At 38.9% G+C, this 16,168-nt stretch overlaps 1 protein-coding gene across 1 annotated transcript in view; it reads right to left on the reverse strand.

The window, feature by feature from the left end:
* Positions 1 to 641: 641 nt before the first annotated feature.
* LOC117531564 (zinc finger protein 345-like) overlaps positions 642 to 16,168 on the reverse strand; it is a 37,114-nt gene continuing 21,587 nt past the window's right edge. Inside the window, exons 4-5 of the mRNA XM_034194685.1 lie at positions 912 to 1,460; positions 642 to 664 (exon numbers count right to left, since the gene is read on the reverse strand). Coding sequence (XP_034050576.1) covers positions 642 to 664; positions 912 to 1,460 — 572 coding nt within the window. The remainder of the gene's footprint in view (positions 665 to 911; positions 1,461 to 16,168) is intronic.

The raw sequence follows: 16,168 nt of genomic DNA on the forward strand, positions 1-16,168 counted from the left end.
GAGCTGGTGAATAGTTCATTTTTGGGGGGGGGCCAGTGAATTATCATGTGTTTGTTCAGAGTGCCCTTCTGTTTCTGTCTTTTACTCTGATCAGAACAGCTAAATGGTGTGTCTGGTATGAATCATCATGTGTGTTTTCAGGTTGCCCTTTTGTCCAAATCTTTGACCACACTCAAAACACACAAATGCTTTTTGTCCTGTATGAATTATCATGTGTGTTTTTAGGTTGCTCTTTTGTCCAAACCTTTGACCACATTCAGAACAGACAAATGCTTTTTGTCCTGTATGAATTATCATGTGTGTTTTCAGGTTGCTCTTACGTCCAAACCTTTGACCACACACAGAACAGACAAATGCTTTTTGTCCTGTATGAATTATCATGTGTGTTTTCAGGGTGCCCTTTTCTCCAAATCTTTTACCACACTCAGAACAGACAAATGCTTTTTGCCCTGTATGAATTATCATGTGTGATTTCAGGGTGCCCTTTAGTCCAAACCTTTTACCACACTCAGAACAGACAAATGCTTTTTGTCCTGTATGAATTATCATATGTGTTTTCAGGGTGCCCTTTCGTCCGAATCTTTGACCACACTCAGAACAGACAAATCCTTTTTGCCCTGTATGAATTATCATGTGTGTTTTCAGGGAGCTCTTATGTCCAAACCTTTGACCACATTCAGAACAGACAAATGCTTTTTGTCCTGTATGAATTATCATGTGTCTGTTCAGGGTGCCCTTTTCTCCAAATCTTTGACCACACTCAGAACAGTCAAATTTTTTTTGTCCTGTCTGAATTATAATGTGGTTGTTCAGAGTGCTCTTCTGTTTCTGTCCTTTACTCCCATCAGAACAGCTAAATGGTTTTCTGCTTGCTTGCCTCTCCTTTTGTTGCTCTGAGTTGCTCATGTCACCAGATGCTTTTCCATATTTAGAGACTTTAAATTGCTTTTCATCAGTGTTGCCTGAATGAACAATACTGATATTTTCCCGACAGTTAAAACTTGACTGAAGTACTCTGGTCTGTTTCCAGTCATAACTGTCATCAGTCTCAGTTCCAGAACTGTCTGAATTCCTGTCACTGGTATCTGGTTGTAAATGACTGTTTGGACCCGAGTTGCTGGCTGGTTGTGGTCCTCCATCATCCTCTCCATCAGCTTCTGCTGTCAGTGTTCTGTGTACAGATGAGCTGCTGGCTACAGGCTCAGCCTCTGTGCTCTCATCACTTCGGCTTTGATAAAGCTGTGATGACTCTGGTTGTTCATCATTTTCACTTTTCACAGGGACGGCAGTGAAACCAAACTTGGTGAGATCTGCCTCCTCCAGCTGCTGAAGCTGGTCTCCCTGCTGACTTATCCACAGTTTCTCTTCTTCTTTAATGTCCTCCTGGTCAACACTCAGATTCCATTCCTGGTGTTCAGGGAGAGTTTCTTCTTTAATCACCAACAACGGTTGCATGTCTGCAAAGAAACAAATTAACAATAAATGTTAGAACAACTCTCATTAAAATAAAGTATCAGAGTGGTGATTTTGACCTGATGACAGTAAGTTTTTGCACTGATGGAACTGACAAAGTGAAAATGTACATCAGTAGGGTTTGTTTTACATTTCACACATACTTTAACTGGAATCCAACATAATGACAAAACTCATGAAATATGACATAAACACATCTACAATGACATTACAACTCATTAAAAATATATAAGCCAACAAATTTATTTAATATTTTATAATGTTGCTGATGTCAAACAATGTTAATGGCCTTAATTTCTGCAGCACTTTTTACCATCTGACGGGGAAACAAGGATCTTCTGCTGTCAAACCCGTGGCTTTAAACTCTGAACCCTCATTTCCAAAATTGTGGAGACTGCTGTGAGGGGGTGTGCCACAGAAAATTTATGATGGTGTTCATAAAAATCAGGGCTGTGAAATGAAAATTGTGAAATCCAAGGAAAATTTGCAGGGGGTCTGGGGGGCACAGCCGGGATCTTGTGCCTGTGGGGCCCCAGAAAGCAAATTAATTTTGTATCTAATGATACATTTTCAGCATCTCCTGGAAGAAAAAAAAAATCTCAAAAGAAACGCATATTTAAATGATCCTCGATTCAACCTTTCATTTGGACCATTAATGATCATGTTGAATTAAAATATGACAAGGAAGTAGGACCTGGAATGATTTTCCTTTTAATTGTTCACCAAACTATGCATGAACTCGGAATAATTAAACTCCATGAAATTCCCATGATGAATTTTGCAAAATTCCTTGGATTCGTGGCATTTTCACAGCCCTGTATTAACAATAATAATAGTGGGTATATGATAATATGAACATAAACAATTTATAAATACATTAAGACAGTAAATTAACATAAAAAAAATTGTGATTAACAGGAAATAAAAGGGTTGATTTCTTCTCTAAATATTGTTGAGGTCTAAGTTTCTAAAAACATTCTGGACTCACAACATTCCAATTCATTATAGAAACATTGTATTAGAACCCTTGAAAAATGTCAGCTAGATATTTTATAAACACTATCCAATCTAGAGCCTGTGGATCTCTGCAGGCAACACGCTAGTTTCTGCTATAATTGTGTATTTTTAGCCATCTTGGTGAATGAAATATGAATCAGTTTTTGGGTTCTCTTTTAATATTTCAATTTATAGTATAATACAATGAAAACATGACTTTGTTCTATGCTGTAGTGTTCTGAAGTAATGCTGACATAATACATATGGGCCAAAAATAAAGTGAAATCACTTATTTGGAATACTAATTCTGAGGCGCGTGATTTTCCCCCACTGCACCGTGACACTGGATTTTTAGGGTTCCCCCACCTGTCAAATCCCATTTTAACCACTGTCCACACTGATCTGTAATAAAGTCAGAGAAGCAGGAGCAAATGTTCTTCAACTTCACTGTGACAAACATCTCACTTTGGATTGTGTTATTAAACCAGTGGAAAAGACAAATAACTTCATTCACTCTAAAGCTCGATACCACCGCCAGTTTCATCAGTTCCTGCTCCACATCCAGGATGAGCACTAAAGAATTATTATCAAACTGCGAGGTCTGTACGGGGAAATATCAGACCGAAGTGTCAGTACAGATTGAGCATTTATATAAAAACACGCAAACTTACAGTATCACCAGAATATGAAAGCTGCTGATGGCTCATAGTCAGACCTGTTCGCTTTCTTTACCTCCATGAAGAACTTGCTAACAGATGGTTCGTCTTTAGCTAGTAAACTTTGAATCTGTGTGTTTTTTTTAGATGCTGTTTAGATATTTATGGAGTATGTTTATGTCCGACTTGGTTTTTCTAATTGTGTTTTTATGTTCCTGGTTTGTAACAAAAATACACGTTGTGGACCGATTGTCATGGTAACCAGTCCGGATATGGGAAAATATCCGACCACTAATCAGCAGTAGCAGCTGCAGAAAAGAACATATGTCTGCATATCTCTTCTCTTTTCTCTTAACTCTGATGTTGCTCCACTTCAGCTGCAGCTTGACAAGAAGTGGAACAGCCAACACCAGCAGGTTTCTCTGGTCAACTTTTACCGGCAGCTGGATAAAAGCTGATTCCCAGAAATGAGAAAACAACAGAACAAATGTCGAAGATGGAGCAGGAAAAGGAAAACCCCGAACTGCCACCTTGACCAAGATGAACTAGAGGATCCATTATATGGTCCTCACTGACAGAAGAGAGAGTCAGCGTCTCAGTCTTCTGGGATGCTGAGGACATCATAATGATAGACGATCTCCAGAAGGGACAGACCATCAATGGGTTCTATTTTGATGCACTTTTGTGACAACTGCAGGAGAAAATAAAGCAGAAGTGGTGTGGAATGCTCTGGTGAAGTGTTCTGTTTTACTCGGACAATAATCTGGTCCACACGTTGGTCATCACAATGGCTGCCATTCATCATTCATTCAAACGTCATTCATTCAAACGTCTTCAGCAATCACCTTATTCCCCTGATTTGGCTCCTTCAGTCTTCCATCTGTTTCCAAATATGAAAAGGCATCTTGCAAGAATTCATTATAATCCTGATAATGATGTCATGTCTGCAGTGGATGACTTCCTTGAGCTCCAGGATAAGATCTTCTATGAGAACAATATTAAGTCACTGCAGCCAAACTGGAAAAAGTCTGTGGACTTACATGAGGATTATGTTGAAAAATAAAATATTACATTAATTCAGTTGTGGTTTCTTCATGTTCGGCGCAAACCTTTTCATTCACACCTAACATTTATGTGAGCAGTTATGAACTTTAACAAGAACCGCTTTAGGTCAAGACACAGTGACTCCCACCTGTGTGATATTTTACATGTCTCAAACCAGACCTGGACACTGAAATCCAGATCTCAGGAGCACCAGACTCTTTAAATGGGAACTGGACTGTATTTACAGGAGCATCTCAGAAAATTAGATCATCATGGAAAAAGTTCAATATTTTTGTCAGGTATTTCAGTGAATGAAAATTTTACATTTTCGAGTTTCAGTGCATAGAAACTAGCATGTTTCAGTCTTATTTATTTATTTATTTGATTTTGATAATTATGGCCTTCAGTTCCATAAAATAGAAAATGTTAACCCTGTAAAACCCTAACAGAAGAGTAAAAACCCGGCAAAAAAACACTGATGGCAGTGACAACCAAAGTGTGGGCCACGAAGGTACTGCAGACAGTCCATGAGAAATCACAAAATAAAGTAAAAATGTCTCATTTTCAATCTTGTAAACTTTAAAAATTACCCAAAATATGTGATTTTTTTTTAAATGTATCCATAAATAATAAAACAAAGCCATCGGCTTTAAATTACGCATTATTTTTAATTTATGTCTCATATTTTAAGAAAAATTACGTGGAAATACTTCATCTTAGTCTCATGTGTTGTTCTAAATTGTGATGAAGGTTTGGGTGGGCTCCAGAAGGTTTTCAGTTCCACAGTCTCAACTCTTTGCTGCCCCCTTGTGTCCTGCTTTAATTTGTGAGAATGCAACATATTTCTGTGGGCACTGAGCTCGGGGTCTCTGGAACACTGTCCTTCTGTGAGACACTTACTGTGCTCCTCATTGTTGCTCACGTGTTCTATTCTTCGTCTCACTCCCTCGAGCTGTTCACAGACACTGTTCCAGGTTCTGAAGGTTCCTTACAGGACCTGTAGGTAGTGAGCTGCTGATGCTGCTTCTTCAGACCTTTGACCTTTATTAACCTTTTGTCATTCAGATTATGAGCTAATGTGCTGGATTGGACCTCACAACTGTGCAGCCCAACAAGAGTCTGAAAATTAGTGTATCAGAAAAAAATTAAGTTTGATATATGTTCACATTTCAGAGAATGTCGTTATTTGACTGATTTATTTACCAGTTTTTGGTTTGTTTGTTTTTTAAATCACTTTGTCTGCACGACCGGTGGATTTTCCGCAGTGTCGGTGAACATCGGTGCATCTCTTGTAGGTTTGTCAGTTATATGCACCAAATAGAAAGCTACACTCACCACACAAAGTCAGTTGCAGACTTTCAAACTTTATTCTTTTTTGAGTTATCCACATCAAAAGTGGAAAATAAAACGTGCCATTTCTAGATAACAGATATTGTACCAATTTATGCAACAATTTATGGAAAAGATTGTGTCTAAACATTTGATGAAAGTACAGTTTAGTGTTATATGTTAGATAAATTATACTGTACAAACGTTTATCATTTATTATCATCTATTACATCTGTTCATTTTAAATTGTTCTTTCTGTATCTTAAAATCTGCAAACTTTCTCTCAGATATTCACAGCTGCAGCCTGTTTACAGTTTGACATTTAGCAAGCTTCAGCAAAATCGCTCACTCTGTACCTAAGATTGGAATGATTCAGTTGTCACTCTGTACCTAAGATTGGAATGATTCAGTTGTCACTCTGTACCTAAGATTGGAATGATTCAGTTGTCACTCTGTACCTAAGATTGGAATGATTCAGTTGTCACTCTGTACAAGATTGGAATGATTCAGTTGTCACTCTGTACAAGATTGGAATGATTCAGTTGTCACTCTGTACAAGATTGGAATGATTCAGTTGTTTGCAAACGTATCTGCACATGACTAATAGCACATGTTGCAACCGTGGACTCATGTAGCTACACATATCTTTTGTTTTCTTTACACAATAAAAGGGCCTCGCGAGGATGTCACAGTTAGAGAACTGCACAAAGCTGCCAGCCTCTGCTGTGTCTCTCCTTTGCAAAGCTCACTAAAGACATCTCAACTCTCTGTCTGGGTCCTTTCTTGTATGTCTAGGCGAGGTCAAACCTGACATGAACCTGAAACTCGTATTTCCAAGAGAAAAACACAGACATTAGCTTACCTGTGCTAAGTCCTGAGTTGATGGGGTGCGCGTAACTATAGTTATGTGCACCAGCTCTAAATCGGTGACGCTTCTCGGCCTGACCTGAAGACGGTTGCTAGCACCACTACCACTCATGCTAGCAGGCAAAGCAGACTGCTATCACAAAATCAACGATAGTTCTGTGAACAGAGACTGGTTCTGGGACCAGACTTCCATCACAGCCTCTCTTTTGAAAACCCACATTTCTGCACACTTCCACATTTACACTATTTGGACTGACATATCACACCTGCTGCTGCTCTGCTGTCCAGGCTGACCAATCACAAGTGTGAGACAACACCGAAATGTCCCTGTGCTGGGACAGACGTCCTAAAGCAGAAGACACCAACTCTGATCCCAGAGATCACCTGACGTGAACATTTTCCTTAAGTACCTGCTGCAACCAGATGATTGACTGATAGATGTGACACGGTGTGATGTCAGTCGCCTGTGACGTGAAGCTGACCTGTTATTAACGTCCATAAGCTGTATGTATAATATGTTGACTTGTATCTGTGTTTATCTGTGCAGTCGTAACATCAACAGTTTCCTTCAGCAGAAATTAAGTCTTCTGATTCTAACTGGTTATCAGGGTGCTGCATTTTGAAGCTCAGTGTTTCTACAACAAAGTTTGATAAATGATGTTTTTATGTTCAGAGGTTTGCATCACTGTCATTTAAGGGTGATTCTTTAACTACGGGCACTATTGGCCTTGTAAATGTAATTTCCACCACACCATTGCCTTACAATATAAAGCGCCTTGGGGCAACTGTTTGTTGTGATTTGGCGCTATATACATGTGCTCTGATGTCACTGTTTATCTCCATAGAAACTACCCAAACAATCTTTCATACAAACTGTTTAGGGACATTACACTGTTGTGGTGGAAAATACAGCAATAGTGTGGGACAACTACATTTTGTTTAAAAAAAAATCACAACAGTTGTATGACATTGAATACCCCAATTATGTTTTGATTATTTTACTGATATTTTATTCAGATATTTTAAAACATTAGAAAAAAACATTTCTTTACCATTCATTTTTATCATTGAAGATCAAAAGTCTGGGTGTGGGACAAGCACAAAACGGCAATATTTGCATATAATGATGCTGAAAAAAGGTGAAAGAGTCATCATAGACTACTAGAACAAATTTCTTAACACACTTTCATTGTAAAGATAACTATAAAAGTGTGAAATTTCCCCTTTTTTCTGTTTTTCATACAATATGATCAAAGGACATAAGTGCCCGTAGTTTAAGAATCACGGTGTTGTGCTCAGAGGTCAGCAGTTTGGAGTCATGATGTTGATTCATGAGCTTCAGATTTTATGAATTTTGTGCATAGTTCCATTTTTGTCTGTATAAAATGAGGAAAAACTGTATTTGATAAGATTGATAGGCTTCATCAGTCCATCACCAAGTTGAACTGTCCTTCATTTATCATCAGTTTGTCTAATTTATTTTTGCTGATATTTGGTGTTCAGTCTATAAGAACTCCAACACAAACTAACAGCTATCATTTGGATGTGGTGGAGTTGGTCTGAAATAACGTTTAGTGGACAAACCTGCTCTGGATCAGCAAACTTCAGGCTTGAAAACAGCATCCATCACGTTGACTAGTTTCTTCTCTTCTTTAAATCCACTCGTTTCTTCTTGCTGCTCTGCGATCTGTTTGTTTCTACCAACTCAAATGTCTCGGCATTAGCAGCAGTTAGCCGCTGTTTCAACAACCTTATCAGCTCTTCCACCTTTTCGCGCTAACTTCGCCTTTTCTTCTTCTTCTGGTTTACTGTCGACCTTTGTGCTTCTGGAGCTCTTCAAAAAACATATTCGAGGATCACAGAGTGAAGTTTGATCAGTTCAGAGAAGAGATTCCAGCGTCTCCAGCAACTAGCTTTAGCCTCGAACGACAACAGGAAACAGCTCTTCTTCGTTGGAGTCTAATGACGCTGACGAACTTATCGTTGCATTACCGCCACCTACTGGACTGGAGTATGGACAGTGACTGGCAGAGACGAAAGAAAAAGAATGAAAAAGCTATATTTGTTGTGTGGGCCGCTGAAGAGGAGGTACTGCTGGCCCACCACCACCAGAGGGCGCCCTGCCTGGAGTGCGGGCTCCATTCTCTCCATCAATCCTGTAATTCAAAGGTGTTGAACTGTTGTGTTCTTCAATGCGCTCTACACATTGCTGTTATTGTCAGAGTGCAGCAGATAATCAATAAATGACTGTGACTTTGCTCCTCTGACCTTCTCAACATTAAAATTCCAAGAGACATGCCCCATTGTTTACAATATTCTCATCAACATGTGCCTCTTATGTGCAATTTATAAACTCATCAACAGGAGACTTTACAGTATTGTCAACGATCACATCACATATTGCAATATTTATATTTATCGTAATTATTAAATTACATTCTCACAGTTTTCCTGGTGGCTGTACACAGTAGGATATCAGCAATTGTTCTGATATACTTTCTCTTTTCGTCCACCTTTTTTCTGGTGTTGTTGAGACATTGCCTGGAGTAAAGATGTCTTGTTCTCGACATCTCTCTTATCCTCTGTCCGTGGCACTGTGGCATTCAGATGGTGCTCTGCCTTGTCATGCTTCTGGAATCCTCCATCTTTGTGCAGAGCCCTTTTCCAGTTTGAAAATGTTGCTATATTGTGTGTTAATAACAGTTTTAGTTCATTAACATTCTACCTCGGAGACCTTTAGGCTGAACTGGGAGGTTCCTGCTGCAGCTGCTGCTGTTGTCATCCGATGTTTCATGGTCCTAGTCAGGGTCAGTCTCCTCTCTTGGTGAACCGAAATGTATTGATCAACATTGTCAACATTCATAATATTTTAAATTAATCTTACATTTCACTTTTTACAATATAGCATAAAGTGCAGATTAACTCCTATTAAGACACTATTAAAAACTGCACAGTGCACAATGCCGGCTTAATGTAGCAACTAAAAGTAGGTAATTAAGTTACTTCATTCACTGAGAAACTGGAAAAATCCTGCAGAACACAATACTACATTTTTAAACAGATTTCCTCATATGTGTATTTTCACCTGGAGGTCCATGAGTGCTGGTCCGACCCTGCAAGATTTGTTCAGCATGTGATCCAGGCTGCTGCGTTCAGGCTGACTCTGAATTTCACTGCTGATTTCAGAGCTCGACGCCTGCTGACCTGCACTGTTCCTGCTCTGTTTGTTTCTTTTGAATGAAGAAATCTTGAATATCTCCTTTTCATTGTCACTATGCAATAAAAACTATAGCAAACTTTGTTGCTGTGGACCCCGGGGTCAGGGACACCGCTGTCAAATGGAAACATAAACAAACATGGCGCCCAGTGAAAACTTGGTTGTATCTGGCTTTGGTGCTACTAGCCAGAAATTCACACCCGAATCCCGGCCCTACGGAGTTTCCATGTACTTACTGTTGGAAGCCGGTGAGATCCAACCAGAAAGGCATCTGCTGTGACACTTACAATCTGTGTTACACTGCAAATGTATCGACATGGATTCATCAACCTATGCCAGGCTCTGGAGATTTATAGCAGCCTCTAATGCATGTACTACTAAACCATTATCTCAACTACTAACCTCTAGCCTTAAATTAGTTACAAAACATTTCAAACAATACTGCGAAGGCATAGCTCGTAACACTGGAGTTAATGCTTTTGGATTATCGATAATGCTACAGAGGTTTTAAATCAACTAAAAAGTTAAACAAAACTAAAGTAGCTACACATTTTGATAGTTTTGATTTTTCCACCCTGTATACTAACATCCGACATGACCAACTTATATATAGTATCAGTGAACTAGTCAGGGAAGCTTTTAGAATTAGAGGTTCTAAATATATCATTATTAGAAATGATAGCACAACATACTGGTCTAACACTAAGATTTGGATGAAAGGGCACCCTGAAAACACACATGATAATTCATACAGGTGGGTTGGAGTTCCTACTGGACATGAGCCTCGAGTGTCCTCGGTCCCACTGTGAAGGGGTTTACCAGGAGAGATCTTGGTATGAGGATGTTTCAAAAGAAACAAACCCCAGCTAAAAACTCCACAAAGCGCCTAGGCACCACAGCGTATTAAGAAAATGGTGCAACTTCTCCCAATGCTGCAGGGAGACATCTCTTCTGTAGCAGCACTCAGCTGGGTCATCCACCAGATCAGAGGTGTCATCCACCAGATAGTTCTGATCCTGGACCCCAGCAACAACACCATCAAAGGGCTAAAAGAATCCAGTGAAACTGCATCATTGTAAATTGGTCCATTGGGGAGAAGAAAAAGATCTCTCACTGCTTCGCTTACTCAAACATGAGAAGTGGGGCAGGAGATCAAAGGCAGTATTTGAGGAGAGGAAAGCTCACCATCTTGAAGAGAGCCCTCGGATACAAAGTCAGTAATGTTAAGGGTGCAGCTTTAGACCCCGGGTCTGAGGCCCACTGCACTCTAGTAGAAGGAAATTCAAGGCAAATGAAAAAAAGGCAAAAAAAAAAAAAAAATCAGAAAAAAAAAAATTTCAAGGCAAATGAAAAACGACAAAAGGCAGAAAGCATTTGTCTGTTCTGAGTGTGGTCAAAGATTTGGAGAACAGGGCACCCTGAACAGACACATGATAATTCATACCAGACACACCATTTAGCTGTTCTGATCAGAGTAAAAGACAGAAACAGAAGGGCCCTCTGAACAAACACATGATAATTTATAGTCATTCACTGCCCCCCCTCCACCCCACAAATGAGCCATTCACCAGCTCATCTACAAAACAATACGCAGGTGCACCCAGATGCAGAACAGCAGGAATGAGAAGAGGAACTGGAAAGCAAGATTGAAGAAACAAGAAAAATGGACATGAAAGAGCGTCCAAAACTGACTAAAATAAAGGAGAATAAAAAATTCAAAACTATCCTGCAAAAAGTTAACCTGGGACTGCCTAAACTGGTACCAGAAGGAACCACACTGACAGATATAAACTGTGTAAATTCTAGAGCAGCATGGTACATACAGAAGTGTTCAGAATAATAGTAGTGCTATGTGACTAAAAAGATTAGTCCAGGTTTTGAGTATATTTCTTATTGTTACATGGGAAACAAGGTACCAGTAGATTCTCACAAATCCAACAAGACCAAGCATTCATGATATGCACACTCTTAAGGCTATGAAATTGGGCTATTAGTAAAAAAAAGTAGAAAAGGGGGTGTTGACAATAATAGTGTGGCACTCAATCAGTGAGTTCGTCAATTTTGTGGAACAAACGGGTGTGAATCAGGTGTCCACTATTTAAGGATGAAGCCAGCACCTGTTGAACATGGTTTTCTCTTTCAAAGCCTGAGGAAAATGGGATGTTCAAGACATTGTTCAGAAGAACAGCGTAGTTTGATTAAAAAGTTGATTGGAGAGGGGAAAACATACGCAGGTGCAAAAAATTATAGACTGTTCAGATACAATGTTCTCCAATGCTTTAAAATGGACAAAAACAAAACAAACAAAAAAAAACAAACAAACAAACAAAAAAAAAAAACAGAGACGCGTGGAAGAAAACGGAAAACAACCATCAAAATGGATTGAAGAATAACCAGAATGGCAAAAGCTCACCCACTGATCAGCTCCAGGATGATCAAAGACAGTCTGGAGTTACCTGTAAGTGCTGTGACAGTTAGAAGACACCTGTGTGAAGCTAATTTATTTGCAAGAATCCCTCGCAAAGTCCCTCTGTTAAATAAACGTCATGTGCAGAAGAGGTTACAATTTGCCAAAGAACACCTCAACTGGCCTAAATAGAAATGGAGGAATATTTTGTGGACTGATGAGAGTAAAATTGTTCTTTTTGGGTCCAAGAGCAGCAGACAATTTGTGAGACGACCCCCAAACTCTGAATTCAAGCCACAGTTCACAGTGAAGACAGTGAAGCATGGTGGTGCAAGCATCATGATATGGGCATGTTTCTCCTACTATGGTGTTGGGCCTATATATATCGCATACCAGGTAACATGGATCAGTTTGGATATGTCAAAATACTTGAAGAGGTCATGTTGCCTTATGCTGAAGAGGACATGCCCTTGAAATGGGTGTTTCAACAAGACAATGACCCCAAGCACACTAGTAAACAAGCAAAATCTTGGTTCCAAACCAACACAATTAATGCCTCACAGATGTGAAGAAATCATGAAAAACTGTGGTTATACAACTAAATACTAGTTTAGTGATTCACAGGATTGCTAAAAAAGCAGTTTGAACATAATAGTTTTGAATTTGTAGCGTCAAAAGCAGATGCTACTATTATTGTGAACACCCCCTTTTCTACTTTTTTTTTTTTTTTACTAATAGCCCAATTTCATAGCCTTAAGAGTGTGCATATCATGAATGCTTTGTCTTGTTGGATTTGTGACACTCTACTGAATCTACTGGTACCTTGTTTCCCATGTAACAATAAGAAACATACTCGAAACCTGGATTAATCTTTTTAGTCACATAGCACTACTATTATTCTGAACACTACTGTACAAAGTAAATTAGCCCCACAAGATTTGGAGAGAAACGGAACCACAATTAAGACAAATAATACCATGCCACAATGGAAAAAGAAATTACAACAAAAAAATCAGCCATCTAAGAGCAGAGATCTCCCAAATGGCCACATTTTTGGGAAGCCAAAACCACAAAAGGAATCTTAAAGTAAATTGCATTAAAACAAAATACAATGTTGAAGATAAACAGCTGGGTGGGATGTTAGATGAACATCAAGCCTTAGTCAAAGATTTTGCAGTACAGATTAGGAACAAAGACAAGAAAATACAAGAAAAACAGATAAAAGAGCAATTTGCAAAAAAAAACCCAGGCTCGTGTTCAGGAAGTTGGCAAACGACACAGTAGAAGTACAACAACCACCTGAGAGAGAAGAAATTGAAAAATTCTGGAGACCACTCTTTGAAGACCCAAAACAACACCAAGAGGCTGAGTGGATTGAAAAAATAAAACAGAAAAACAAAGACAAACAGCAAATGCCAGCAATTGTAATCACTGAAGAGGAGATCAGAAAGAAAATGAGTGAATACAGTAACTTCAACCTGGCATCGACAAAATCCCAAATTTTGGGCTGAAAAGACTGACAGCATTACACCACCACTATGCTGTGGCTTTCACAAAAATATTGAACGGAGAAGAGGACACGCCAGACTGGCTAACGACTGGGAACACAAGCCTACTTCCAAAGACCAAGGAAACACAGCTTCCCAACAAGTACAGACCCTAACAACAACGTACAAATGGCTGACAGGAATCATAGCTGATGCCATTTATGAACATCTGGACGCTGGTGGCTACCTGGAAAATGAACAGAAACGTTGTTCCAGAAAAAGATTAGGAGCTAAAGACCAGTTACTGACAGACAAAGCTATCCTGGAGGACTGCAGAAAAAGGAGGAGGAACCTCAGCATGGCTTGGATTGACTACAAAAAGGCATTTGACAGTGTACCACACTCCTGGATCATGAGGTGCTTAGAACTCTACAACATCAATGAGGAAATAAGATCTTTCCTGAGAGCACAAATGTACAAGTGGAACACCACCATCACCCTCAACCACACAGAGGGACAAATAACAATCCCAGACATATGAGTTCAGAGAGGGATATTTCAGGGAGACAGACTCTCATGACTTTTATTCTGTTTAATCATAGACCCACTCAGCAAGATCCTGAAGGAGCATGACATCGGGTATGACTTAAGTAGAGGCAGAAGAAGGAAAAATAAAAAAAACTTGTGAACCATCTGCTGTTCATGGATGATTTGAAAATCTATGCCAACACAAAAAAGGGACTCAGCTCGTGGAAACTGTCCATAAGTTCTCCAAAGACATTGCTATGGAATTTGGACTGGATAAACGCTCAAAATACAATCAAAAAAAGTAAAAAGACAAAAACAGAAAACATACAGTAGCTACATTGAAGATACATTGGGATACTTTCTGTTTTTGGCATGACATCTTGGCAGTTAATATCTATGCATGTGTAATAATATGCCTGAACGCATTTTTTTTTTTTTTTTTTAACATGAGAGTGGTTTTGGCACCGATCTGACACCATATCTGTTTCTTTGAGTGTAATAATGTCTTAATGTTGGAATTGTAAGTTTTTAGGAAAATATCGACTTTTTAGGGTGAAAACTGAAATTCACCCAAATGTTTTCCTACAGTTCTTGATGGATTTTGATGATTTTTTTGTTTGTTTCATCTAAACACTGATTTACAATCCTTCCAAACATAATATTGAACGTTTGAATTGTTTTGGAAATTGTAGAATTTTTTATGGTTAAAATAGTGAAATTCACCAAAACACTTTATTCTCTTTCAGTTTCTGATATATTTTAATTCTGTTGGTTTTGTTTGATTCTTCTAAACACTGTTCATAATTCATCCTTGTGGATATATGAAATAATAAATTTTAGTAAAAAAATGGATTTCATTAAGGTGAAATTCATGCAAACGTTTTCATTTGAATTCATATTAGGTTGATTTATTTAAACACTGTTCTCAGTTCTTCACAAAATTATGATTTTTGTTGAAAACAAATATTGTGTATTTGAAAAACAATAAAATTCACCAAACTGGTGAATTTGGTTTTGTTTGAAGTTCTGTTCTTCCCTGTTGAATTTTGAGTGCCAACTTTTGGTCATGAAAAACCATGAAATTCACCCACAGTTGTACAAGTTCCCAAATTGGATGCGAGAGAGAAAAAAATCACCACAAGATGGCATTCAAGGAATTTTAAACAGTCATTGAATTTTTGGAGGAGAATCTCAACTTCCAGCAAAAATGTTTCCAGTAAATTTCTGTCCTCTGATACAGTCGACACACTGCTGTCAACATTTCAGCTGCTACTTCAGGTTTCATTCAAAAGCCTATTTACACAATAGTGTAAACACTAAAATGACTCTTACAGAATTTACAGCTGTTGGTAAAGAATTTTATTTGGGGTATGTCATCATTTTCCTCACCTGCACAGTGCAGGGAAATAATTAGGAGAATAAACCCGGGTGAGCTCTGGTTATTAACTAGAACCGGTTTATGATGTCTGCTGCTGTACCTGTAAGGTCAGAGGTCGATGGTGGAGGTGGAACAAGGAGTGTCTTAAAGAGGAACATTTTTCCTGAATCAGTGATGTTTCTGATTCTGTCATGAAGACAATTTGGCAAAATGCTGGAAAATCAACATGACAGAAGAGACGGACATGAACTGAGGACAACAGGGTGTCGAGACTCCAGAAAAACATCTGGATTCAGCAGATAAATTCCACTGATCCTAAAACCTGTCTGGATCAGGGATGAGAATTTTCCACTGATCCGTGGATTTCAGAGTTTTTCTAGGTTTCTGGGTCATTTCTGAGATCAGTGTAAATCCACTGAGAAAACGTTTGGGTGTTGGTGCAGCGCGGGTCATCGGTGCAAGTTAAATCTTTCCTCATGTGCGTGTGACCCAGAATAATGTTGTTGTCCATCCGGGTGCTCCTGTATTGTTCGGGTTCGCCACAGCGGATACAGTCAGATCCGCATCAGTATTTTGGCACAGGTTTTACACCGGATGCCCTTCCTGACACAACTCCAGTTTTACATGGAGAAACGCATGTGAACCATAATGGCGCTGCTGAAACTCCAAACTAAAATGCTCAATGTCATTCGTTATTTTTTTCTACAACAGCAAATTTTTATCCAATCAAAATCTCTGATTTAACTGGGGGTTTTAACAAATAAATGTTTATTTGCAAAACTGAAA

The sequence above is a fragment of the Thalassophryne amazonica genome, chromosome 18 (assembly GCF_902500255.1).
Source record: "Thalassophryne amazonica chromosome 18, fThaAma1.1, whole genome shotgun sequence".
NCBI lineage: Eukaryota > Metazoa > Chordata > Actinopteri > Batrachoidiformes > Batrachoididae > Thalassophryne > Thalassophryne amazonica.